Source organism: Echiichthys vipera (genome assembly GCF_963691815.1).
Source record: "Echiichthys vipera genome assembly, contig: SCAFFOLD_44, whole genome shotgun sequence".
Taxonomy (NCBI): Eukaryota; Metazoa; Chordata; class Actinopteri; order Perciformes; family Trachinidae; genus Echiichthys; species Echiichthys vipera.
Window position 1 is genome coordinate 142,501 of NW_028154801.1, and position 25,874 is coordinate 168,374.

Genomic DNA, 25,874 nt, shown 5'->3' on the forward strand with positions numbered 1-25,874 from the left:
AGAGAGTGAGACAGGTGAGAGAGAGAGTGAGACAGGTGAGAGAGAGTGAGACAGGTGAGAGAGAGAGAGACAGGTGAGAGAGAGTGAGACAGGTGAGAGAGAGACAGGTGAGAGAGAGACAGGTGAGAGAGAGACAGGTGAGAGAGAGACAGGTGAGAGACAGACAGGTGAGAGAGAGACAGGTGAGAGAGAGACAGGTGAGAGACAGACAGGTGAGAGAGAGACAGACAGGTGAGAGAGTGAGACAGGTGAGAGAGAGAGAGACAGGTGAGAGAGAGTGAGACAGGTGAGAGTGAGTGAGACAGGTGAGAGTGAGACAGGTGAGAGTGAGACAGGTGAGAGAGAGACAGGTGAGACAGACAGACAGGTGAGAGAGAGTGAGACAGACAGGTGAGAGAGAGACAGGTGAGAGAGAGTGAGACAGGTGAGAGTGAGACAGGTGAGAGACAGACAGGTGAGAGAGAGTCAGACAGGTGAGAGAGAGAGTGAGACAGGTGAGAGAGAGTGAGACAGGTGAGAGTGAGACAGGTGAGAGTGAGACAGACAGGTGAGAGAGAGAGTGAGACAGGTGAGAGAGAGAGTGAGACAGGTACCCACCGATGACGCAGAACGGCTTCCTGGCGAACTTCACTCGTCCTCTCCAGCCTCGGTAACGACAACAACAGCCGGCCGCCCACAGTCGCACCAGGTACTCCACGCCAAAGACCACGATGGTGACCACTTCCTGTTACAGCGCCACGGCAACGACCACCACAACAACAGTCAGAACAACAGTCAGAACAACGACAACAACAACAGTCAGAACAACAACAACAGTCAGAACAACAACAACAGTCAGAACAACAACAGTCAGAACAACAACGACAGTCAGAACAACAACAACAGTCAGAACAACAACGACGACAACAACAACAGTCAGAACAATGACAGTCAGAACAAAAGCAACAACAGTCACAACAACAACTACAACAGTCAGAACAACAACACCAACAACAGTCACAACAATGACAACAACAGTCAGAACAACAACAACAACTACAACAATGACAACAACAACAGTCACAACAACAACAACGACAACAGTCAGAACAACAACAACAGTCAGAACAACAACAACAGTCAGAACAGCGACAACAACAACAGTCAGAACAACAACAACAACAGTCAGAACAACGACAACAACAACAGTCAGAACAACAACAACAACAATCAGAACAACGACAACAACAACAGTCAGAACAACAACAACAGTCAGAACAACCACAACAGTCAGAACAACCACAACAACAACAGTCACAACAACAACGACAACAGTCACAACAACCACAACAACTACAGTCAGAACACGACAACAACAACGATAAAGAACAACAGTCAAAACAACGACAACAACAACGATAACAACAACAGTCAAAACAACGACAACAACGACAACAACAACAACAACAGTCAGAACAACAACAACAACAGTCGGAACAACGACAATAACAGTCACAACAACAACAACAACAGTCAGAACAACAACAACAATAGTCAAAACAACAACAACAACAACAGTCAGATCAACGACAACAACAACAGTCACAACAACAACAACGACAACAGTCAGAACAACAACAACAGTAAGAACAACAACAACAATGACAACAACAGTCACAACAACAGTCAGAACAACACAACAACAGTCAGAACATCAACAACAACAACAGTCACAACAACGACAGTCAGAACAACAACAACAACAACAACAACAGTCATATTAAAGACAACAACAACAGTCAGAACAACGACAACAACAACAGTCAGAACAACAACAGTCACAACAACAACAACAGTCAGGACAACAACAGTCACAACAACAGTCACAACAACGACGACAACAGTCAGAACACCGACAACGACAACAGTCACCACGACAACAGTCACAACAACAACAACAGTCAGAACAACAACAACAAAAACAACAGTCAGAACGACAACAACAACAACAACAACAACAGTCAGATCCAGGACCAGACCCTCGATCTGCTGCCCCCCCTTAGACCTGATCCAGGACCAGACCCTGGATCTGCCCCCCCCCTTAGACCTGACCCAGGACCAGACCCTGGATCTGCCCCCCCCCTGAGACCTGACCCAGGACCAGACCCTGGATCTGCCCCCCCCCTGAGACCTGACCCAGGACCAGACCCTGGATCTGCCCCCCTCCTGAAGACCTGACCCAGGACCAGCGTCCGGGGGGCCGTTACCAGGATGTAGAGGGCGTCCTCGGAGCTCTTCTCGTACTCCCGGATGGTGGAGAAGACGGAGAGCACGAGGCACGAGAAGACCAGCAGGAACCTGTGACATCACCGGTGACATCATCAGTGACATCATCAGTATGAGTGACATCATCAGTGACATCATCATTGTAACGTGAGGTCATACGGCGGGCGCTCACACGTAGGCGTGGTACACGAAGGCCCAGCCGCGCGGGCGCTCCAGGACGTTGTACAGGAAGTTCTGCAGGCGGCGGTAGACGGCGTTCCTCCTGGGGGGGCGCCGCCCGGCCCCCGAGACGCTGCTGCGGCGCCGCCGAGGCCCCTCCCCCTCACCTGCGCAGGTAAACACACGCGGTGAGAGTGACAGCCGCCCACTCACCTGGACAGGTGTGTGTGTGTGTGGTTGCGTGTGTGTGTGTGTGTGTGTGTGTGTGCGTGGTTGCATGTGTGTGTGTGCGCATGTGTGTGTGTTACCATGAGTGTGTGTGTGTGTGTGTGTTACCCTATGTGTGTGTGTTTTACCCTACCTGTGTGTGTGTGTGTGTGTGTGTGTTACCCTGTGTGTGTGTGTGTGACCCTGTGTGTGTGTGTGTGTGTGTGTGTGTGTGTGACCCTGTGTGTGTGTGTGTGTGTGTGTGTGTGTGTTACCCTGTGTGTGTGACCCTGTGTGTGTGTGTGTGTGTGACCCTGTGTGTGTGTGTGTGTGTGTGTGTGTGTGTGTGTTACCCTGTGTGTGTGTGTGTGTGTGTGTGACCCTGTGTGTGTGTGTGTGTGTGTGTGACCCTGTGTGTGTGTGTGTGTGTGTGTGTGTGTGTGTGTGTGTGTGTGTGTGTGTGTGTGTGTGTGTGTGTGTGTGTGTGTGTGTGTGTGTGTGTGTGTGTGTGTGTTACCCTGGGTGATGAGCAGAGCTCCGTCCCTGCTGGTCTCGGTGTTGCCCCCGGGCTCCGCGGTGCCCCCGGTGTCGGGAGTCCCCCCCGGCGCCAGACCCACGAAGCCGACCTTGAGCCTCTTGTGGTCGGCCTGAGCGCCGGGGAACACGCCGCCGTTCCGGGATTTCTGCACCATGACGGAGAGAAGAGAGAGAGAGAGAGAGAGAGAGAGCGGAGAGAGCGCTGCGGACGGCCCGCGGACAGAGCACCGAGGCCGGCCGGAGGAGCGGGGAGGACCGGGAGGAGGAGCGGGGAGGACCGGGACAAGGAACGGGGAGGAGGAGGACCAGGAGCGGGGAGGAGGACCGGCCGGAGGAGCGGGAGGAGGACCGGGACAAGGAACCGGGAGGTGGAGGACCGGGAGCGGGAGCGGGGAGGTGGAGGACCAGGACCAGGAGCGGGGAGGAGGAGGACCAGGAGCGGGGAGGAGGAGCGGGAGGTGAAGGACCGGGATCGGGAGGAGGAGCGGGAGGTGAAGGACCGGGATCGGGAGGAGGAGCGGGAGGTGAAGGACCGGGATCGGGAGGAGGAGCGGGAGGTGAAGGACCGGGATCGGGAGGAGGAGCGGGGAGGAGGACCAGAAGCGGGAGCGGGGAGGAGGAGCGGGGAGGAGGACCAGGACCAGGAGCGGGGAGGAGGACCGGCAGGAGGACCAGGAGCGGGGAGGAGGAGGACCAGGAGCGGGGAGGAGGAGGACCGGGAGCGGGGAGGAGGACCGGGAGCGGGGAGGACCGGGAGCGGGGATGAGGACCGGGAGGTGGAGGACCAGGAGCGGGGAGGAAGACCGGGAGCAGATGCAGGACCGGGACCGGGAGGACCAGGACCGGGACCGGGACCAGGACCAGGAGCGGGACCGGGACCAGGAGCGGGACCGGGACCAGGACCGGGAGCGGGACCGGGATGAAGAACGAACCGCAGCAGCTGCGGCAGATTTTTTTGCTGATCAGCTGTTTTTTTTTTTTTCTCGCGGACTTCCGGCACAAACAGGAAGTGGAATGACGTCACCCGCGGTTATTGATCAGCTGAGAGAAAAAAAAAAAAAAAAAAACACGCTTCTGCTCTCCGCCCGTCTCCATGGCAACCGGAGGGGAGGAGGGCGGTAACCACGGCAACCGGAGGAGAGCGGTAACCATAGCAACCGGAGGAGAGCGGTAACCATAGCAACCGGACGAGAGAGAGAGAGAGAGGCTGGAACCATTAAATGAGGAACAGGAAACGGATTCAGTTCAGGATCAAAACTTTATTTACACTCAAACAGGAAGTCAGTGCTCGTTCCCACGGCAACACCGAGGGAAGCGCTGTGATTGGCCGAGAGCCGATTGGCAGTGAAGGACCCGGGGTACGGCGGCCCGGAGGGGTCAGTACGGCGTCCCGCTGAGGAACCTGGAGAACATGGCGAAGGCTGCGGCCGGTTTGTCCGACGGGACCATGTGACCCGAACCCTGAGGGGTCAGAGGTCAGAGGTCAGAGGTTAGCCCCGCCCCCAAACCAGCCCACAGTGACATCATCGTCGTCGTCTTACCTTAACGGTGAGGAAGGCGATGTGGTCGAACTCTTTGACGAAGCCGCCGACCTGACGACCGCCGTCGCCGCTGTAGAGCCACGGGCGCCGCTGGACCTCCACCTGAGAGACACGGAGAAGGTCAACGCACGCCGGAGACGCCGCCGCCGACGCACGCCAGAGTCACGGGGAGGTCAACGCACGCCGGAGACGCCGACGCACACCGGAGACATCATGAGGAGGCCGACGCACGCCAGACGCCGCACGCCGGAAACACGGGGAGGTCAACGCACGCCGGAGACGCCGTCGCACGCCGGAGACAAGGAGAGGTCAACGCACGCACGCACGCCAGAGACACGGAGAAGGTCAACGCACACCGGAGACATCATGAGGAGGTCAACGCACGCCGGAAACACGGGGAGGTCAACGCACGCCGGAGACGCCGCCGCACGCCGCCGCACGCCGGAGACATCATGAGGAGGTCGACGCACGCCAGACGCCGCTGACGACGCACGCCGGAGACACGGGGAGGTCGACGCACGCACGCTAGAGACACGGAGAGGTCGACGCACGCCAGAGGTTGATGACGCACGCCAAGAGGCCGCCGACGCACGCCAGAGGAGGAGGACGCACGCCAGAGGAGGAGGACGCACGCCAGAGGCCGCCGACGCACGCCAGAGGAGGAGGACGCACGCCAGAGACACGGAGAAGGTCAACGCACGCCGGAGATGCCGCCGCCCCACGCCAGAGACACCACGAGGTCGCCGACGCACGGCAGAGACACAGAGAAGTCAACGCACGCTGGAAACGCCGCCGCCGACGCACGCCGGAGACGCCGGCGCACGCCGGAGACACCATGAGGAGGTCGACGCACGCCGACGCACGCCAGAGACACAGAGGAGTCAACGCACGCCGGAGACGCCGCCGCCTCACGCTAGTGAAACGGAGACGGTCGGCGCACGCCAGAGGCCAACGCACGCCAGAGGCCGACGCACGCCGGAAACACGGGGAGGTCAACGCACACCAGAGGCCAACGCACGCCAGAGGCCGACGCACGCCGGAAACACGGGGAGGTCAACGCACGCCGGAGACGCCGCCGCCGCACGCCGGAGACATCATGAGGAGGTCGACGCACGCCGGAGATGCCGCTGCCGCACGGCAGAGACACCACAAGTCGCCGACGCACGGCAGAGACACAGAGAAGTCAACGCACGCCGGAAACGCCGCCGCACGCCGGAGACGCCGAAGACACCATGAGGAGGTCGACGCACGCCGTTGCACGGCAGAGACACGGAGAGGTCAACGCACGCCAGAGGGACGGGGAGGTCAACGCCGCCAACGCACGCCAGAGACACCGCCGACGCACGCCAGAGACACCGCCGACGCACGCCAGAGACACCGCCGACGCACGCCAGAGACACCGCCGACGCACGCCAGAGTCCGCCAACACACGCCGGGGGCCGCCGGATGAGGTGGATCGGGTGTTTTTTAGCGACGCGTGTCCGTCCCTCCGTGCGATTGGCTGCCGGTCACAGCCGGAGCCCCTGATTGGTCGATAGCTACCTGCTGGTGCAGAGACTCCACGAACCACTCGTCCCCCATGAAGTTGCACGCCATGTCCACGTCCCCGTTGTACACCAGGACCCGGTACTTCTGCGGAGGAGACACACTCAGAATTAGGACACGCCCCCACCCACAAGCCACGCCCACTCGCCGACAGCCAATCACAGAAGCGCAGGTGTGGTGCGTTCACTGACCAGCGCCGACAGGAGCTTCAGGTACTGGGTCCGGACGTCCAGGTAGAGGCGCCCGTAGTTCAGGTTCACCTCGGAGCTGCGACGCAAAACAAAGGACTTAGACCACCGGAGCCGGCGGACCGACCGATTCAGGTGCGTTTCAGGTGCGGTACCTGCAGATGACCCAGTCCAGCGCCGCGGGGCTGATGTGCAAGGCGGCGCGTACCAGCGCGTTGTTGAGGTAGAGGGTGGAGGGGGTGGAGTTGGTGCAGGGGGGGTCGAGGCGCACGGACAGGTGCAGCGACGCCAGACCTCGGAGCTTCTGCGGGGTCAGAGGGGGAGGTTTGTACCGAGCCGCCGGGGGGGAGGGGGGAGAACTCCGCCGGCGGACTCTGGACTCACCTGGTTCCACAGTTGAGTCCACCGGTGGTTGAGGAAGGAGTTCCCCAGGTCTCGGATCACCAGCTGCCCCCCTTCGACGCTGAGGACACAAGGGAGGTCACTACACCTGGGGGGGTCGCCGCACCGGCTCAAGGGTCAAAGGTCAACCTACCTAACTCTCTGGCGGACTCCGCCGGGACAGGGGGCGTACAGGTTGTACATGTTCAGACCCGAGCTGTAGACGATGTCCTGGACCTCCGACAGCTGCGGAACAAGACCAGAGAGACCTGAACCAGGAGACCGCCGGGGCGCACCTGAACCAGGAGACCGCCGGGGCGCACCTGAACCAGGAGACCACCGGGGCGCACCTGAACCAGGAGACACCGGGGGTGCACCTGAACCAGGAGACCCCCAGGGCGCACCTGAACCAGGAGACCCCCAGGGCGCACCTGAACCAGGAGACCCCGCCGGGGCGCACCTGAACCAGGAGAGACGCCGGGGCGCACCTGAACCAGGAGAGACGCCGGGGCGCACCTGAACCAGGAGACGCCAAGGCGCACCTGAACCAGGAGACGCCAAGGCGCACCTGAACCAGGAGACACCCGGGGCGCACCTGAACCAGGAGAGACACCGGGGCGCACCTGAACCAGGAGAGACACCGGGGCGCACCTGAACCAGGAGAGACACCGGGGCGCACCTGAACCAGGAGAGACACCGGGGCGCACCTGAACCAGGAGAGACACCGGGGCGCACCTGAACCAGGAGAGACACCGGGGCGCACCTGAACCAGGAGAGACACCGGGGCGCACCTGAACCAGGAGAGACGCCGGGGCGCACCTGAACCAGGAGAGACGCCCGGGGCGCACCTGAACCAGGAGACCCCCCCGGGGCGCACCTGAACCAGGAGAGACACCGGGGCGCACCTGAACCAGGAGAGACACCGGGGCGCACCTGAACCAGGAGAGACACCGGGGCGCACCTGAACCAGGAGACCGCCGGGGCGCACCTGAACCAGGAGAGACACCGGGGCGCACCTGAACCAGGAGACACCGGGGCGCACCTGAACCAGGAGACACCGGGGGCGCACCTGAACCAGGAGACACCGGGGCGCACCTGAACCAGGAGACGCCGGGGGCGCACCTGAACCAGGAGACGCCGGGGGCGCACCTGAACCAGGAGACACCGGGGGCGCACCTGAACCAGGAGACACCGGGGGCGCACCTGAACCAGGAGACGCCGGGGCGCACCTGAACCAGGAGACCACCGGGGTGCACCTGAACCAGGAGACCGCCGGGGCGCACCTGAACCAGGAGAGACACCGGGGCGCACCTGAACCAGGAGAGACACCGGGGCGCACCTGAACCAGGAGAGACACCGGGGCGCACCTGAACCAGGAGAGACACCGGGGCGCACCTGAACCAGGAGAGACACCGGGGCGCACCTGAACCAGGAGACACCCCGGGGCGCACCTGAACCAGGAGACACCCCGGGGCGCACCTGAACCAGGAGACCACCGGGGCGCACCTGAACCAGGAGACCACTACGGCGCAGTCGGGGGACTCACGCAGGCGGAGCAGTTCTGGTCCTGGTTGTTGTAGAAGTTGCAGGTCCCGCCGCCGGCGCAGCAGAACGCCTGCAGCTCCCCCCACAGGCGACCCCCCAGGAGTCCGTGGTAGTACGCGAAGTACACCAGCGAGTTGTCGTTCATCTCGTAACTCGACATCCCGTTTCCAACGGCGACGCCCTGCGGGACAGGAAACACGCTAACGTTAGCATCGGGGGCCACGGCAGAAGCTCCCTACGCCGATCAGAACCGGCTACCGGGTCTACGCCCCCTTCCGCCGAGGCACCAACTAGCTAGCTAGCTAGCTAGCTAGCCGGTTCCTGGTGGTACCTGCAGGTTGAGTCCGGCGTCCTCCATCACCCGCTCGGCGAGCGTGGGGATGTAGATCCCGCCGTAGCTCTCGCCGGTCAGGAAGAGCCGGTTGGCACTGAACTCCGGGAAGAGCCGGAAGAACTCCTTCAGGGCGAGGTAGTTGTTCATGGACACCTGCGGAGGAAGGACGCCGTCAACGCCTGAACGCCGGAGGGGGGTCAGGGGGGTGGGGGGAGTTCAGGCGTTGCGGCGGCGCTCACCTCGGTGTCGTTGGTCGCATACTTCTTGTCGTCGGAGTAGGAGAAGCCGACCCCCGCCGGGGACTCCAGGTACAGGACGTTAGCGATCTGCCCGGAAGACGGAGAACCGATCAGCCCCGAGACCCAGGTCTACGCCAACCAACCAACCAACCAACCAACCAACCAACCAACCAACCAACCAACCAACCAGCCCCGAGTCCCAGGTCTACGCCAACCAACCAGCCAACCAGCCCCGAGACCCAGGTCTACGCCAACCAACCAGCCAACCAGCCCCGAGACCCAGGTCTACGCCAACCAACCAACCAACCAACCAACCAACCAACCAGCCCCGAGACCCAGGTCTACGTCTACCAACCAACCAACCAACCAACCAACCAACCAACTCCGAGACCCAGGTCTACGCCAACCAACCAACCAACCAACCAGCCCCAAGACCCAGGTCTACGCCTACCAACCAACCAACCAAGTGACCTAGGTCTACGTCAAGCTACCAACCAACCAACCAACCAACCAACCAACCGGCCCCTCGTGCGTCTACCTACCTACCAACCAACCAACCGGCCCCTCGTGCGTCAACCAACCAACTAACCAACCAACCAACTAACCAACCGGACCCTCGTGTGTCTACCTACCAACCAACCAACCTACCAACCAACCAACCAACCAGCTCCGAGACCCAGGTCTACGCCAACCAACCAACCAACCAACCGGTCCCTCGTGCGTCTACCTACCAACCAACCAACCAACCGGACCCGCGTCTACCTACCAACCAACCAACCAGCCCTAAGACCCAGGTCTACGTCTACCTACCAACCAACCAACCAACCAACCAAACAGCTCCGTGACCCAGGTCTACGTCAACCAACCAACAGACCGGACCCTCGTGCGTCTACCTATCAACCAACCAAGCAACCAACCGGCCCCTCGTGCGTCTACCAACCAACCTACCGGACCCGCGTCTACCGGACCCACCGGACCCACGTCTACCCGTCTACCGGACCCACGTCTACCGGACTACCGGACCCGCGTCTACCCGTCTACCGGACCCGCGTCTACCCGTCTACCGGACCCGCGTCTACCCGTCTACCGGACCCGCGTCTACCCGTCTACCGGACCCGCGTCTACCCGTCTACCGGACCCGCGTCTACCCGTCTACCGGACCCGCGTCTACCCGTCTACCGGACCCACGTCTACCGGACCCACGTCTACCCGTCTACTGGACCCACGTCTACCTACCCGTCTACCGGACCCGCGTCTACCCGTCTACCGGACCCACGTCTACCGGACCCACGTCTACCTACCCGTCTACCGGACCCGCGTCTACCTACCCGTCTACCGGACCCGCGTCTACCTACCCGTCTACCGGACCCGCGTCTACCTACCCGTCTACCGGACCCGCGTCTACCTACCCGTCTACCGGACCCGCGTCTACCTACCCGTCTACCGGACCCGCGTCTACCTACCCGTCTACCGGACCCGCGTCTACCTACCCGTCTACCGGACCCGCGTCTACCTACCCGTCTACCGGACCCGCGTCTACCTACCCGTCTACCGGACCCGCGTCTACCTACCCGTCTACCGGACCCGCGTCTACCTACCCGTCTACCGGACCCGCGTCTACCGGACTACCAGACCCACGTCTACCGGACTACCAGACCCACGTCTACCGGACTACCAGACCCACGTCTACCGGACCCCCGTCTACCGGACTACCAGACCCGCGTCTACCAGACCCACGTCTACCGGACTACCAGACCCACGTCTACCGGACTACCAGACCCACGTCTACCGGACTACCAGACCCGCGTCTACCAGACCCACGTCTACCGGACCCACGTCTACCGGACCCGTGACCCCCGTGTCTCCTTAAGGTGCACCTGAACGCACCTTATTCCAGGAGTAGGGGTTGTACTGCAGCGTAGCTCCGTCATCCTGGATCTGAAACAGAGGTCAGAGGTTAACGGGGGGGGTCGGCGCCGTGAAGTCACCGGCGCCGCCGTGATGTCACCGGCGCCGCCGTGATGTCACCGGCGCCGCCGTGATGTCACCGGCGCCGCCGTGATGTCACCGGCGTGATGCCGACCCACCAGGAAGGGTCCGTGTTCCGTCAGCAGTCCGTCCAGAGAGCTGCAGCCGGGGCCGCCGTTCAACCACAGCACCACGGGGTCCGACGCCGGCTTCTTCTGCGACTCCACGAACCTGCGACCGCCAACAACCACGGGTTAGCGTGTGTGTGTGTACACGTGTGTGTGTGTGTGTGTGTGTGTGTGTGTGTACCAGTAGTGCAGGTGCGTGCCGGCGGCGGCGCTCAGGTAGCCGGAGTAGTGCCTGAAGCCCGGTTGCTTCTGGAGCCCCGGCAGGTACGTGACCTCGTCGGCAGCCGGCGCCGCGTCGGCGCCGAGGAGGTGCAACAGGAAGTGACACAACACCAGCAGCTGCATCTGAAGGCACGACAGGAAGTGACATCGGCAGCGTGAGATCCACTGGGAGAAGCAGTTCAAACGAGCTCTAACTCGGGTTCAGACAAGCGCCGACTCGGGTTCAGACAAGCGCCGACTCGGGTTCAGACAAGCGCCGACTCGGGTTCAGACAAGCGCCGACTCGGGTTCAGACAAGCGCCGACTCGGGTTCAAACAAGCGCCGACTCGGGTTCAAACCAGCGCCGACTCGGGTTCAAACCAGCGCCGACTCGGGTTCAAACCAGCGCCGACTCGGGTTCAAACCAGCGCCGACTCGGATTCAAACCAGCGCCGACTCGGATTCAAACCAGCGCCGACTCGGATTCAAACCAGCGCCGACTCGGATTCAAACCAGCGCCGACTCGGATTCAAACCAGCGCCGACTCGGATTCAAACCAGCGCCGACTCGGATTCAAACAAGCTCTAACTCAGGTTTAACACAGTAAAAACGGCTCTAACTCGGGTTCAAACAAGCTCTAACTCGGGTTCAAACAAGCTCCAACTCGGGTTCAAACAAGCTCCAACTCGGGTTCAAACAAGCTCCAACTCGGGTTCAAACAAGCTCCAACTCGGGTTCAAACAAGCTCCAACTCGGGTTCAAACAAGCTCCAACTCGGGTTCAAACAAGCTCCAACTCGGGTTCAAACAAGCTCCAACTCGGGTTCAAACAAGCTCCAACTCGGGTTCAAACAAGCTCCAACTCGGGTTCAAACAAGCTCCAACTCGGGTTCAAACAAGCTCCAACTCGGGTTCAAACAAGCTCCAACTCGGGTTCAAACAAGCTCCAACTCGGGTTCAAACAAGCTCCAACTCGGGTTCAAACAAGCTCCAACTCGGGTTCAAACAAGCTCCAACTCGGGTTCAAACAAGCTCCAACTCGGGTTCAAACAAGCTCCAACTCGGGTTCAAACAAGCTCCAACTCGGGTTCAAACAAGCTCCAACTCGGGTTCAAACAAGCTCCAACTCGGGTTCAAACAAGCTCCAACTCGGGTTCAAACAAGCTCCAACTCGGGTTCAAACAAGCTCCAACTCGGGTTCAAACAAGCTCCAACTCGGGTTCAAACAAGCTCCAACTCGGGTTCAAACAAGCTCCAACTCGGGTTCAAACAAGCTCCAACTCGGGTTCAAACAAGCTCCAACTCGGGTTCAAACAAGCTCCAACTCGGGTTCAAACAAGCTCCAACTCGGGTTCAAACAAGCTCCAACTCGGGTTCAAACAAGCTCCAACTCGGGTTCAAACAAGCTCCAACTCGGGTTCAAACAAGCTCCAACTCGGGTTCAAACAAGCTCCAACTCGGGTTCAAACAAGCTCCAACTCGGGTTCAAACAAGCTCCAACTCGGGTTCAAACAAGCTCCAACTCGGGTTCAAACCGGCTCCAACTCGGGTTTAACGCAGTTCAAACCGGCTCCAACTCGGGTTTAACGCAGTTCAAACCGGCTCCAACTCGGGTTTAACGCAGTTCAAACCGGCTCCAACTCGGGTTTAACGCAGTTCAAACCGGCTCCAACTCGGGTTTAACGCAGTTCAAACCGGCTCCAACTCAGGTTTAACGCAGTTCAAACCGGCTCCAACTCAGGTTTAACGCAGTTCAAACCGGCTCCAACTCAGGTTTAACGCAGTTCAAACCGGCTCCAACTCAGGTTTAACGCAGTTCAAACCGGCTCCAACTCAGGTTTAACGCAGTTCAAACCGGCTCCAACTCAGGTTTAACGCAGTTCAAACCGGCTCCAACTCAGGTTTAACGCAGTTCAAACCGGCTCCAACTCAGGTTTAACGCAGTTCAAACCGGCTCCAACTCAGGTTTAACGCAGTTCAAACCGGCTCCAACTCAGGTTTAACGCAGTTCAAACCGGCTCCAACTCAGGTTTAACGCAGTTCAAACCGGCTCCAACTCAGGTTTAACGCAGTTCAAACCGGCTCCAACTCAGGTTTAACGCAGTTCAAACCGGCTCCAACTCAGGTTTAACGCAGTTCAAACCGGCTCCAACTCAGGTTTAACGCAGTTCAAACCAGCTCTAACTCAGGTTTAACGCAGTTCAAACCAGCTCCAACTCAGGTTTAACGCAGTTCAAACCAGCTCCAACTCAGGTTTAACGCAGTTCAAACCAGCTCCAACTCAGGTTTAACGCAGATCAAACCAGCTCCAACTCGGGTTTAACGCAGTTCAAACCAGCTCTAACTCGGGTTTAACGCAGTTCAAACCAGCTCTAACTCGGGTTTAACGCAGTTCAAACCAGCTCTAACTCGGGTTTAACGCAGTTCAAACCAGCTCTAACTCGGGTTTAACGCAGTTCAAACCAGCTCTAACTCGGGTTTAACGCAGTTCAAACCAGCTCTAACTCGGGTTTAACGCAGTTCAAACCAGCTCTAACTCGGGTTTAACGCAGTTCAAACCAGCTCTAACTCGGGTTTAACGCAGTTCAAACCAGCTCTAACTCGGGTTTAACGCAGTTCAAACCAGCTCTAACTCGGGTTTAACGCAGTTCAAACCAGCTCTAACTCGGGTTTAACGCAGTTCAAACCAGCTCTAACTCGGGTTTAACGCAGTTCAAACCAGCTCTAACTCGGGTTTAACGCAGTTCAAACCAGCTCTAACTCGGGTTTAACGCAGTTCAAACCAGCTCTAACTCGGGTTTAACGCAGTTCAAACCAGCTCTAACTCGGGTTTAACGCAGTTCAAACCAGCTCTAACTCGGGTTTAACGCAGTTCAAACCAGCTCTAACTCGGGTTTAACGCAGTTCAAACCAGCTCTAACTCGGGTTTAACGCAGTTCAAACCAGCTCTAACTCGGGTTTAACGCAGTTCAAACCAGCTCTAACTCGGGTTTAACGCAGTTCAAACCAGCTCTAACTCGGGTTTAACGCAGTTCAAACCAGCTCTAACTCGGGTTTAACGCAGTTCAAACCAGCTCTAACTCGGGTTTAACGCAGTTAAAACCAGCTCTAACTCGGGTTTAACGCAGTTAAAACCAGCTCTAACTCGGGTTTAACGCAGTTGAAACCAGCTCTAACTCCAGTTTAACAGTTGAAACCAGCTCTAACTCCAGTTTAACAGTTGAAACCAGCTCTAACTCGGGTTTAACACAGTTAAAACCAGCTCTAACTCAGGTTTAACACAGTTAAAACCAGCTCTAACTCAGGTTTAACACAGTTAAAACCAGCTCTAACTCCAGTTTATCAGTTAAAACCAGCTCTAACTCCAGTTTAACGCAGTTCAAACCAGCTCTAACTCCAGTTTAACGCAGTTCAAACCAGCTCTAACTCGGGTTTAACACAGTTCAAACCAGCTCTAACTCGGGTTTAACACAGTTCAAACCAGCTCTAACTCGAGTTTAACACAGTTCAAACCAGCTCTAACTCGAGTTTAACACAGTTCAAACCAGCTCTAACTCGAGTTTAACTCAGTTAAAACCAGCTCTAACTCGAGTTTAACACAGTTAAAACCAGCTCTAACTCGAGTTTAACAGTTCAAACCAGCTCTAACTCGAGTTTAACAGTTCAAACCAGCTCTAACTCGGGTTTAACAGTTCAAACCAGCTCTAACTCAGGTTTAACGCAGTTAAAACCAGCTCTAACTCGGGTTTAACAGTTCAAACCAGCTCTAACTCGGGTTTACCAGTTAAAACCAGCTCTAACTCCAGTTTAACAGTTTAAACCAGCTCTAACTCCAGTTTAACAGTTTAAACCAGCTCTAACTCCGGTTTAACAGTTTAAACCAGCTCTAACTCCGGTTTAACAGTTCAAACCAGCTCTAACTCAGGTTTAACGCAGTTAAAACCAGCTCTAACTCGGGTTTAACAGTTCAAACCAGCTCTAACTCAGGTTTAACGCAGTTAAAACCAGCTCTAACTCGGGTTTAACAGTTCAAACCAGCTCTAACTCGGGTTTACCAGTTAAAACCAGCTCTAACTCCAGTTTAACAGTTTAAACCAGCTCTAACTCCAGTTTAACAGTTTAAACCAGCTCTAACTCCGGTTTAACAGTTTAAACCAGCTCTAACTCCGGTTTAACTCGAGTTTAACTTTAGCTTTAAAGCCTCAGGTTGTGTTTAGAACCCGGAAACAGGTTTGCTAGAGGCTAACGCGGCTAACAGCGAGAGGCTAACGGCTAGAGGCTAACGCGGCTAACAGCTAGAAGCTAACGGGGCTAACAGCTAGAGGCTAACGGCTAGCATAAACGGCTAAAGCGCGCCACTCACCTTTGTTTTGTTTGTTTCACCTGTTGTTCTCTTGAGCAGGTGAAGCGCGTGACTGCAGCATTTATACTCACTGCAGGTCACATGACAGCAGTCACGTGACAGCGCTCACATGACGCGGGTCAGTGACGTCAGGCCGGTCACGTGGCGCCCCGTCTTTGTTTGTTTGACAGAACCGGAGTTTATGAGTGAGAGCAGCTGCTGACAGGAAGTGACGGAGACAGGAAGTGACGGGGACAGGAAGTGACGGGGACAGGAAGTGACGGACACAGGAAGTGACTGACACAGGAAGTGACGGGGACAGGAAGTGACGGAGACAGGAAGTGACTAAGACAGGAAGTGACTGAGACAGGAAGTGACTGACACGTTTATAAAGTTATAGAAATATTAAAATATATAAATATAGAAGTGACTGAGACAGGAAGTGACTGAGACAGGAAGTGACTGACACAGGAAGTGACTGAGACAGGAAGTGACTGAGACATTTATAAAGTTATAGAAATATTAAAATATATAAATATAGAAGTGACTGAGACAGGAAGTGACTGACACAGGAAGTGACTGAGACAGGAAGTGACTGACACAGGAAGTGACTGAGACAGGAAGTGACTGAGACGTTTATAAAGTTATAGAAATATTAAAATATATAAATATAGAAGTGACTGAAACAGGAAGTAGCTGAAACAGGAAGTGACTGAGACAGGAAGAGACTGAGACAGGAAGTGACTGAGACAGGAAGTGACGGAGACAGGAAGTGACTGAGACGTTTATAAAGTTATAGAAATATTAAAATATATAAATATAGAAGTGACTGAGACAGGAAGAGACTGAGACAGGAAGTGACGGACAGGAAGTAGCTAAAACAGGAAGAGACTGAGACAGGAAGTAGCAACCCTAAGAGACTAAGACAGGAAATAGCTGAGACAGGAAGTAGCTGAAACAGGAAGAGACTGAGACAGGAAGTGACTGACACAGGAAGTGACTGAGACGTTTATAAAGTTATAGAAATATTAAAATATATAAATATAGAAGTGACTGAGACAGGAAGTGACTGAGACAGGAAGTGACTGAGACAGGAAGTGACGGACAAGGGAAGAGACTGAGACAGGAAGAGACTGAGACAGGAAGTGACGGACAAGGGAAGAGACTGAGACAGGAAGTGACTGAGACGGGAAGTGACGGACAGGAAGTAGCTAAAACAGGAAGAGACTGAGACAGGAAGTAGCAACCCTAAGAGACTAAGACAGGAAATAGCTGAGACAGGAAGTAGCTGAAACAGGAAGAGACTGAGACAGGAAGTAGCTGAAACAGAAAGAGACTGAGACAGGAAGTAGCTGAAACAGGAAGTGACTGGGACAGGAAGTAGCTGAGACAGGAAGAGACTGAGACAGGAAGTAGCTGAAATAGGAAGAGACTGAAACAGGAAGACTGAGACAGGAAGAGACTGAGACAGGAAGTAGCTGAAACAGGAAGAGACTGAGACAGGAAGTAGCTGAAAAAGGAAGTGACTGAGACAGGAAGTAGCTGAAACAGGAAAAGACTGAGACAGGAAGTAGCTGAGAAAGGAAGTGACTGAGACAGGAAGTAGCTGAGACAGGAAGTGACGGAGACAAGAAGAGACTGAGACAGGAAGTGACTGAGACAGGAAGTGACTGACACGTTTATAAAGTTATAGAAATATTAAAATATATAAATATAGAAGTGACTGAGACAGGAAGTGACTGAGACAGGAAGTGACTGAGACAGGAAGTGACCGGCACGTTTATAAAGTTATAGAAATATTAAAATATATAAATATAGAAGTGACTGAGACAGGAAGTGACTGAGACAGGAAGTGACTGAGACAGGAAGTGACTGAGACAGGAAGTGACGGACACCGGAAGTGACTGAGACAGGAAGTGACCGAAACAGGAAGTGACCGAAACAGGAAGTGACGGACACAGGAAGTGACAGACAGGAAGTGACCGAGACAGGAAGTAGCTGAAATAGGAAGTGACCGAGACAGGAAGTAGCTGAAATAGGAAGAGACTGAGACAGGAAGTAGCTTAAATAGAAAGAGACAGGAAGTAGCTTAAACAGGAATCAACTGAGACAGGAAGCAGCTTAAATAGAAAGAGACAGGAAGTAGCTTAAAAAGGAAGTGACTGAGACAGGAAAAGACTGAGACAGGAAGTAGCTTAAAAAGGAAGTGACTGAGACAGGAAGTAGCTAAAACAGGAAGAGACTGAGACAGGAAGTGACGGATACAGAAAGTGACCAAGACAGGAAGTGACCGAGACAGGAAGTGACGGATACAGAAAGTGACCGAAACAGGAAGTGACTGAGACAGGAAGTAGCTAAAACAGGAAGTGACTGAGACAGGAAGTAGCTGAAACAGGAAGTGACTGAGACAGGAAGTAGCTGAAACAGGAAGTGACTGAGACAGGAAGTGATGCTGCAACAACAATAATCATAATCCTGCTGTTCCTCTTTAATCATGTTTACAGACATCCGTCCTCCACGGGGCCGCGTCCGTCCGTCCTCCACGGGGTCTCGTCCGTCCGTCCGTCCGTTATGAGAACTGTTGTTATGAATGTAACTGAACACCGGTTGCCATAGAAACCACAGAGACGTCTGAACTGAGGAAACTTTATTTAAAAAAACACAAAAACAGATAAAAAACGCATCTGTACAGCAGCCGAACAAGGGGGCGGAGCCTCCTCATGGTCAGGGGGCGGGGCATCATCCCTGGAGGGGGCGGGGCCTCCTCATGGTCAGGGGGCGGGGCCTCATCCCTGGAGGGGGCGGGGCCTCATCCCTGGAGGGGGCGGAGCCTCCTCAGGGCCGGGGCGGCGGCCTCATCCCTGGAGGCGGCGGTCCTGAAACAGAAGGTCACAGGGGGGGTCGTTAAAAACGGGCGCCGTGGTGACAGAGCAAAAGCCGTCGCCGTGGTAACAGCTCACCTCGCATGCCGGGGGGCGGCGGCCTCATTCCTGGGGGTGGCATCCCCATCGGGGCGCCACGGCCCGGGGGCATCCCCATTGGGGGACCCATGGGGGGGCGCATGCCCGGGGGCGGGCCCATCATCCCTGTGAGAGCCAATCAGAGGAGAGGTGAGACAAAGAGGGGGGGGTTGGGTGGGGGGTTTAAACAGCTGTCACTCAGACACCGACGTCACCTGGAGGCGGGGCTCCTCGGCCCATGGGGGGCGGGGCTCCGCGGCCCGGCGGGTACTGAGTGGGCGCCCCGGCGATGCTCGCTCCGGCCGCGGCGGCCGCCACCGTCCCGCGGCCCTGGGGGGTCATCACCTGCTGCGAGGGCCCGCCCACGCCTCGCACGGGGCCCGCCAGGCCGGCCGGGGCCTGGGGCATGGGGGCGCCGGCGGGGACGCCGCGGCCCGCCGCGCGGCCCACGCCGGGGCCTCCGGCCACGCCGGCCAACGGGACGCGAGCGATGCCCGTCTGAGGAGAGGAGAAGAAGAAGAGACGGGGGCTGTGACATCATCACCACCATACAGAGGCTATGACATCATCATGCAGGGTTGTGACATCATCACCACACGGAGCTGTCACTCACGTCTTTAGGGGGCGGGCCCTCCACCGTCATGGAGACCAGGTTCTCCCCCCGCAGCAGGACCAGACCCAGGACCCGCTTCTCCTCGCGCTCCGGCTGCTTCGAGTTCTTGGGCCTGGAACACACAAAATACCCAGCATGCATCAGGACACGGGGCTCTGTACCCAGCATGCATCAGGACACGGGGCTCTGTACCCAGCATGCATCAGGACACGGGGCTCTGTACCCAGCATGCATCAGGACACGGGGCTCTGTACCCAGCATGCATCAGGACACGGGGCTCTGTACCCAGCATGCATCAGGACACGGGGCTCTGTACCCAGCATGCATCAGGACACGGGGCTCTGTACCCAGCATGCATCAGGACACGGGACCCTGTACCCAGCATGCATCAGGACACGGGGCTCTGTACCCAGCATGCATCAGGACACGGGGCTCTGTACCCAGCATGCATCAGGACACGGGGCTCTGTACCCAGCATGCATCAGGACACGGGGCTCTGTACCCAGCATGCATCAGGACACGGGGCTCTGTACCCAGCATGCATCAGGACACACACACACACACACACGGGGCTGTGTACCCAGCATCCATCAGAGGACACACACACACACACGGGGGGGGGGGGCTCTGTACCCAGCATCCATCAGAGGACACACACACACACACGGGGCTCTGTACCCAGCATCCATCAGAGGACACACACACACACACGGGGCTCTGTACCCAGCATCCATCAGAGGACACACACACACACACACGGGGCTCTGTACCCAGCATGCATCAGGACACACACACACACGGGGCTCTGTACCCAGCATGCATCAGGACACGGGGCTCTGTACCCAGGATATAAATATAGAAGTGACTGAGACAGGAAGCGACGGAGACAGGAAGCGACGGAGACAGGAAGCGACGGAGACAGGAAGCGACCGAGACAGGAAGTGACCGAGACAGGAAGTGACCGAGACAGGATTGAGCGAGACAGGAAGTGACCGAGACAGGAAGAAGCTGAAACAGGAAGTAGCTGAAACAGGAAGTAGCTAAAAACAGGAAGTGACTGAGACAGGAAGTAGCTAAAAACAGGAAGTGACTGAGACAGGAAGTAGCTAAAAACAGGAAGTGACTGAGACAGGAAGTGACAGAGACAGGACACACACGGGGCTCTGTACCCAGGATATAAATATAGAAGTGACAGAGACAGGAAGTGAGCGAGACAGGAAGTGAGCGAGACAGGAAGAAGCTGAGACAGGAAGACAGGACACACACGGGGCTCTGTACCCAGCATGCATCAGGACACGGGGACACACACACACACACACAGGTGACCCACTTGATCTTCCTGAACTCGTCGCAGTCGCACAGGATCAGGTTCATGTGTTTGTCGAAGGCCTTGAACGTGCCGATGAAGATGCGTCCGTCCTGGAGGATGCACCTCATCCGGAAGTCGATGTGCTGCAGCATCTTGCTGCTCTTCCCCACCGTCTGGGAGCCAATCACAGGAGAGGGTTAGAGACAGCGGCCAATCACAGGAGAGGGTTAGAGACAGCGGCCAATCAGAGGAGAGGTGAGAGAGACGCACCAGCCAATCACAGGAGAGGTGAGAGAGACGCACCAGCCAATCACAGGAGAGAGTTAGAGAGACGCACCGGCCAATCAGAGGAGAGGTTAGAGACGCACCAGCCAATCACAGCTTGTTTAGGACACTTTAGCACAGGTATTAGCTTGTTTAGGACATGTTAGAACAGGTTTTAGCTTGTTTAGGACACTTTAGCACAGGTTTCAGCTCGTTTAGCACAGGTTTTAGCTCTTTTGGGACACTTTAGCACAGGTTTTAGCTCGTTTAGGACACTTTAGCACAGGTTTGAGCTCGTTTAGGACACTTTAGCACAGGTTTTAGCTCTTTTGGGACATGTTAGCACAGGTTTTAGCTTGTTTAGGACACTTTAGCACAGGTTTCAGCTCGTTTAGCACAGGTTTCAGCTCGTTTAGCACAGGTTTCAGCTCGTTTAGGACACTTTAGCACAGGTTTTAGCTCGTTTGGGGCACTTTAGCACAGGTTTTAGCTCGTTTGGGACACTTTAGCTCAGGTTTCAGCTCGTTTAGCACAGGTTTTAGCTCGTTTAGGACACTTTAGCACAGGTTTTTAGCTCGTTTGGGGCACTTTAACACAGGTTTTAGCTCTTTTGGGACATGTTAGCACAGGTTTGAGCTCTTTTGGGACATGTTAGTAAAGGTTTTAGCTTGTTTAGGACACTTTAGCACAGGTTTCAGCTCGTTTAGGACACTTTAGCAGAGGGTTTAGGCACCGGCCAATCAGAGGAGAGCTTAGAGACGCACCGGCCAATCAGATGAGAGGTTAGGGAGACACCAGCCAATGTAATGTTAAACAGGATGTGACGCTGAGAATCAAAGATGGCCGCCCTTTCAAACTCCAAACAAGAGCAGTTAGCCTCGTTAGCTTAGCTCCGTGTGTCGCGCCCCACGCGTGAACCCGGTTCAATGGGTTATGAGGGGTGAACATCACGTGTGTGTGTGTGCGCGCGCGCGTGGGCTGAGACCGGGAGCGCGCGGGATACGGGGATAAGCTAAAGAAGCTAACGAGGCTAAGGAAGCTAACGAGGCTAAGGAAGCTAACGAGGCTAACGGGCGCTGGGACGTGTGACCAACGTCGGTCCTCAGTGACATTTATGTTTAATATTTTAGTATTTATTTATAATATTTCATATTTACACATTTATTAACGAAGCTCGTGTCATATAAACAATTAATAAATAATAATAAAACGGTGTAATGACTTGTTTTGGTCCCGTTAGCTGCTTCGTGTCTGTTGTGGAAGCTAACGAGGCTAATTAAGCTAGCGAGGCTACAGCGGCAGAACCCCGGGTCCGGCCCCGTAAAAGTGACCGCGTCGGCCCGGTATATGTGACGGCCTCAGCCCGGTAAAAGTGACCGCCTCAGCCCGGTAAAAGTGACCGCCTCAGCCCGGTAAATGTGACCGCCTCAGCCCGGTAAATGTGACCGCCTCAGCCCGGTAAATGTGACCGCCTCAGCCCGGTAGAAGCGACCGCCTCAGCCCGGTAAAAGTGACCGCGTCAGCCCGGTAGAAGTGACCGCGTCGGTCGGGTAGAAGTGACCGCGTCAGCCGGGTAAATGCGACCGCGTCAGCCCGGTAAATGTGACCGCGTCAGCCCGGTAAACGTGACCCGGTATAACTTTTCATTCCGGAGACCAAACACACCATAACACCGGGGGGGTGCTAACGGGGGCTAACGGCAGCTAACGGGGGCTAACACACCAGAACCCCGTTAACGGACCGCACCGACGACACCGGAGATAAACCGAAGTTAGACTCGAGTTTAACCGAAGTTAAACTCAAGATTAACTCAAAATAAACCGAACTTAAATGGAACGTTTTTAAAACAAACACGGAGACTTTTCATTCAGGGGACCAAACACACCACAACACCGGGGGCAGCTAGCAGCTAACGGCTAAGAGCAGCTAACGGGGGCTAACGGCAGCAAACGGCAGCTAACGGGGGCTAACAGCAGCTAACGGGGGCTAACGGCAGCAAACGGGGGCTAATGGCTAACAGCAGCTAACGGGGGCGAATGGCTAACAGCAGCAAACGGGGTCTAACGGCAGCTAACACAACAGAACCCCGTTAACGGACCGAACCGACGACACCGAAGTTAGACTCGGGTTTAACCGAAGTTAGACCCGGGTTTAACCGACGTTAGACTCGGGTTTAGCCGGAGCATGGGTCTGATTTGTGGCGTATCCACCAGCACCGAGACCCATCACGGTGCTTCGGCTCTTTGCCGCCATTTTTCACACTAAACCCGGGTAAACTTCAGATAAATGTGCGGAGTCCCGGCACCGAGGGGCCGCGGGCTCCGTGCCCGGTCAACACTCACCATGATTGCGGTTCTGATGGCTCCGATTCGGACGGATTCACCAAACAAACCAAAAAAAATTCGACCCGCGGAGTTTGCGCCGCCAGGCCCGTCTTTATCAAGAGTTCACAGGAAGTGACGTCAAGGCGTCGGGGCGAGCGTATGGAGGAAGTGACGTTAGCGCGTCGGAGCGAGCTTGTGGGGGAAGTGACGTAGACTCGTCACCTCCTGAATCTCCGCTTTATTTTTTTTATTTATTAATATTTATTTATTTGTTATTGAATAAAAACATTACTGCATCATTATGAAAAGTGTTATTTATTTTATTTATTGGTTTATGTTTTATTTATTTATTAATGACGTCACCAGCGTGCTGTTTACGCTCGTTTAGGACACGTTAGCACAGGTGTTAGCTTGTTTAGGACACGCTAGCACAGGTTTGAGCTCTTATAAGACACTTTAGCACAGGTTCTAGCTCTTTTAGGACACGTTAGCACAGGTTTGAGCTCATTTGGGACACTTTAGCATGGGTTCGAGCTCATTTAGGACATGTTAGCACATGTTTTAGCTCATTTGGGACATATTAGCACAGGTTTGAGCTCTTTTAGGACACGTTAGCACAGGTTCTAGCTCTTATAAGACACTTTAGCACAGGTTTTAGCTCGTTTAGGACACTTTAGCACAGGTTTAGCTCGTTTAGGACACTTTACCACAGGGTTTAGCTCATTTAGGACACTTTAGCACAGGTTTGAGCTTGTTTGGGACACTTTAGCACAAGTTTTAGATCGTTTGGGTCACTTTAGCACAGGTTTTAGCTCGTTTAGGACACTTTACCACAGGTTTTAGCTCGTTTAGGACACGTTAGCACAGGTTTGAGCTCATTTGGGACACTTTAGCATGGGTTCGAGCTCATTTAGGACATGTTAGCACATGTTTTAGCTCATTTGGGACATATTAGCACAGGTTTGAGCTCTTTTAGGACACGTTAGCACAGGTTCTAGCTCTTATAAGACACTTTAGCACAGGTTTTAGCTCGTTTAGGACAGTTTAGCACAGGTTTAGCTCGTTTAGGACACTTTAGCACAGGTTTTAGCTCGTTTAGGACACATTAGCACAGGTTTTAGCTCGTTTGGGACACTTTAGCACAGGTTTTAGCTCATTTAGGACACTTTAGCACATGTTTTAGCTCGTTTGGGACACATTAGCACAGGTTTTAGCTCGTTTAGGACACTTAAGCACAGGTTTTAGCTCGTTTGGGCCACTTCAGCACAGGTTTTAGCTCGTTTGGGACACTTTAGCACAGGTTTTAGCTCGTTTGGGACACTTTAGCACAGGTTTTAGCTCGTTTGGGACACATTAGCACAGGTTTAGCTCATTTGGGACACGTTAGCACAGGTTTTAGCTCGTTTAGGACACTTTAGCACAGGTTTTAGCTCATTTGGGAAACGTTAGCACAGGTTTTAGCTCGTTTGGAACACTTTAGCACAGGTTTTAGCTCGTTTGGGAAACGTTAGCACAGGTTTTAGCTCGTTTGGAACACTTTAGCACAGGTTTTAGCTCGTTTGGGACACTTTAGCACAGGTTTTAGCTCATTTTGGCCACTTAAGCACAGGTTTTAGCTCGTTTGGGGCACTTCAGCACAGGTTTTAGCTCGTTTGGGACACTTTAGCACAGGTTTTAGCTCATTTTGGCCACTTTAGCACAGGTTTTAGCTCGTTTGGGGCACTTCAGCACAGGTTTTAGCTCGTTTGGGACACTTTAGCACAGGTTTTAGCTCATTTGGGACACGATAGCACAGGTTTGAGCTCATTTAAGACACTTTAGCACAGGTTCGATCTCTTTTAGGAAACGTTAGCACAGGTTCGATCTCGTTTGGGACACTTTAGCACAGGTTTTAGCTCGTTTGGGACACATTAGCACAGGTTTAGCTCGTTTGGGACACTTTAGCACAGCTGTGAGCTCGTTTGGGACACTTTAGCACAGGTTTTAGCTCGTTTGGGACACTTTAGCACAGGTTTTAGCTCAATTGGGACACTATAGCACAGGTTTGAGCTCATTTAGGACACTTTAGCACAGGTTCCAGCTCTTTTAGGACACTTTAGCACAGGTTTTAGCTCGTTTAGGACACTTTAGCACAGGTTTGAGCTCGTTTGGGACACTTTAGCACAGGTGTTAGCTCATTTGGGACACTTTAGCACAGGTTTTAGCTCGTTTGGGACACTTTAGCACAGGTTTTAGCTCGTTTGGGACACTTTAGCACAGGTTTTAGCTCTTTTGGGACACTTTAGCACAGGTTTGAGCTTGTTTGGGACACTTTAGCACAGGTTTTAGCTCGTTTGGAACACTTTACCACAGGGTTTAGCTCGTTTGGGACACTTTAGCACAGGTTTTAGCTCGTTTGGGACACTTTAGCACAGGTTTGAGCTCATTTAGGACACTTTAGCACAGGTTTTAGCTCGTTTGGGACACTTTAGCACAGGTTTTAGCTTGTAAAGGACACATGAGCACATGTTTTAGCTCTTTTGGGACACTTTAGCACAGGTTTTAGCTCAATTGGGACACTTTAGCACAGGTTTAGCTCGTTTGGGACACTTTAGCACAGGTTCGAGCTCATTTAGGACACTTTAGCACAGGTTTTAGCTCGTTTGGGACACTTTAGCACAGGTTTGAGCTCGTTTGGGACACTTTAGCACAGGTTTGAGCTCGTTTGGGACACTTTAGCACAGGTTTTAGCTCGTTTGGGACACATTAGAACAGGTTTAGCTCGTTTAGGACACATTAGCACAGGTTTTAGCTCGTTTAGGACACTTTAGCACAGGTTTTGGCT

The 25,874-nt window shown here is 54.8% G+C and overlaps 3 protein-coding genes across 4 annotated transcripts in view; all 3 read right to left on the reverse strand.

Annotated features, from left to right (window-relative positions):
* Positions 1–3,323, reverse strand: part of LOC310966400 (potassium voltage-gated channel subfamily KQT member 2-like) — a gene marked incomplete at both ends in the record, with an annotated part of 56,319 nt that extends 52,996 nt beyond the window's left edge. Inside the window, 4 exon segments of the mRNA XM_083940988.1 lie at positions 598–724; positions 2,247–2,337; positions 2,438–2,591; positions 3,149–3,323. Coding sequence (XP_083797114.1) covers positions 598–724; positions 2,247–2,337; positions 2,438–2,591; positions 3,149–3,323 — 547 coding nt within the window.
* A 1,089-nt stretch (positions 3,324–4,412) lies between these two features.
* Positions 4,413–15,768, reverse strand: ctsa (cathepsin A). The gene is made up of 14 exons (XM_083940981.1): positions 15,602–15,768; positions 11,219–11,382; positions 11,029–11,140; positions 10,829–10,879; positions 8,942–9,028; positions 8,700–8,855; positions 8,370–8,549; positions 6,978–7,069; positions 6,827–6,905; positions 6,598–6,746; positions 6,446–6,521; positions 6,252–6,341; positions 4,710–4,811; positions 4,413–4,629 (listed from the first exon to the last, which is right to left on the reverse strand). The coding sequence occupies exons 2-14, from the start codon at positions 11,380–11,382 to the stop codon at positions 4,546–4,548; spliced, it is 1,422 nt and encodes a 473-aa protein (XP_083797107.1). The 5' UTR covers positions 15,602–15,768; the 3' UTR covers positions 4,413–4,545.
* A 2,442-nt stretch (positions 15,769–18,210) lies between these two features.
* On the reverse strand, positions 18,211–23,188 carry snrpb (small nuclear ribonucleoprotein polypeptides B and B1). 2 transcript variants are annotated; one of them, XM_083940985.1, is made up of 7 exons: positions 23,069–23,188; positions 20,484–20,635; positions 19,154–19,265; positions 18,756–19,038; positions 18,541–18,666; positions 18,412–18,456; positions 18,211–18,341 (listed from the first exon to the last, which is right to left on the reverse strand). In XM_083940985.1, the coding sequence occupies exons 1-6, from the start codon at positions 23,069–23,071 to the stop codon at positions 18,416–18,418; spliced, it is 717 nt and encodes a 238-aa protein (XP_083797111.1). In that variant the 5' UTR covers positions 23,072–23,188; the 3' UTR covers positions 18,211–18,341; positions 18,412–18,415. The 2 variants fall into 2 exon arrangements, with proteins under 2 accessions (XP_083797111.1, XP_083797110.1); XM_083940984.1 differs by having other exon boundaries at positions 18,211–18,456.
* Positions 23,189–25,874: the final 2,686 nt, after the last annotated feature.

Excerpts from the sequence above, each read along its gene's own strand:
- ctsa (XM_083940981.1), bottom strand. The coding sequence starts at position 11,382 with ATGCAGCTGCTGGTGTTGTGTCACTTCCTGTTGCACCTCCTCGGCGCC. Across the intron at positions 11,141-11,218 it reads GGCACGCACCTGCACTACTG|GTTCGTGGAGTCGCAGAAGA; the intron begins GTACACACACAC and ends TGGCGGTCGCAG. Across the intron at positions 7,070-8,369 it reads ACCAGAACTGCTCCGCCTGC|CTGTCGGAGGTCCAGGACAT; the intron begins GTGAGTCCCCCG and ends CTTGTTCCGCAG.
- snrpb (XM_083940985.1), bottom strand. Across the intron at positions 19,039-19,153 it reads AGGGCCCGCCCCCTAAAGAC|ACGGGCATCGCTCGCGTCCC; the intron begins GTGAGTGACAGC and ends TCCTCTCCTCAG. Across the intron at positions 18,457-18,540 it reads GCCGCCCCCCGGCATGCGAG|GACCGCCGCCTCCAGGGATG; the intron begins GTGAGCTGTTAC and ends CTTCTGTTTCAG.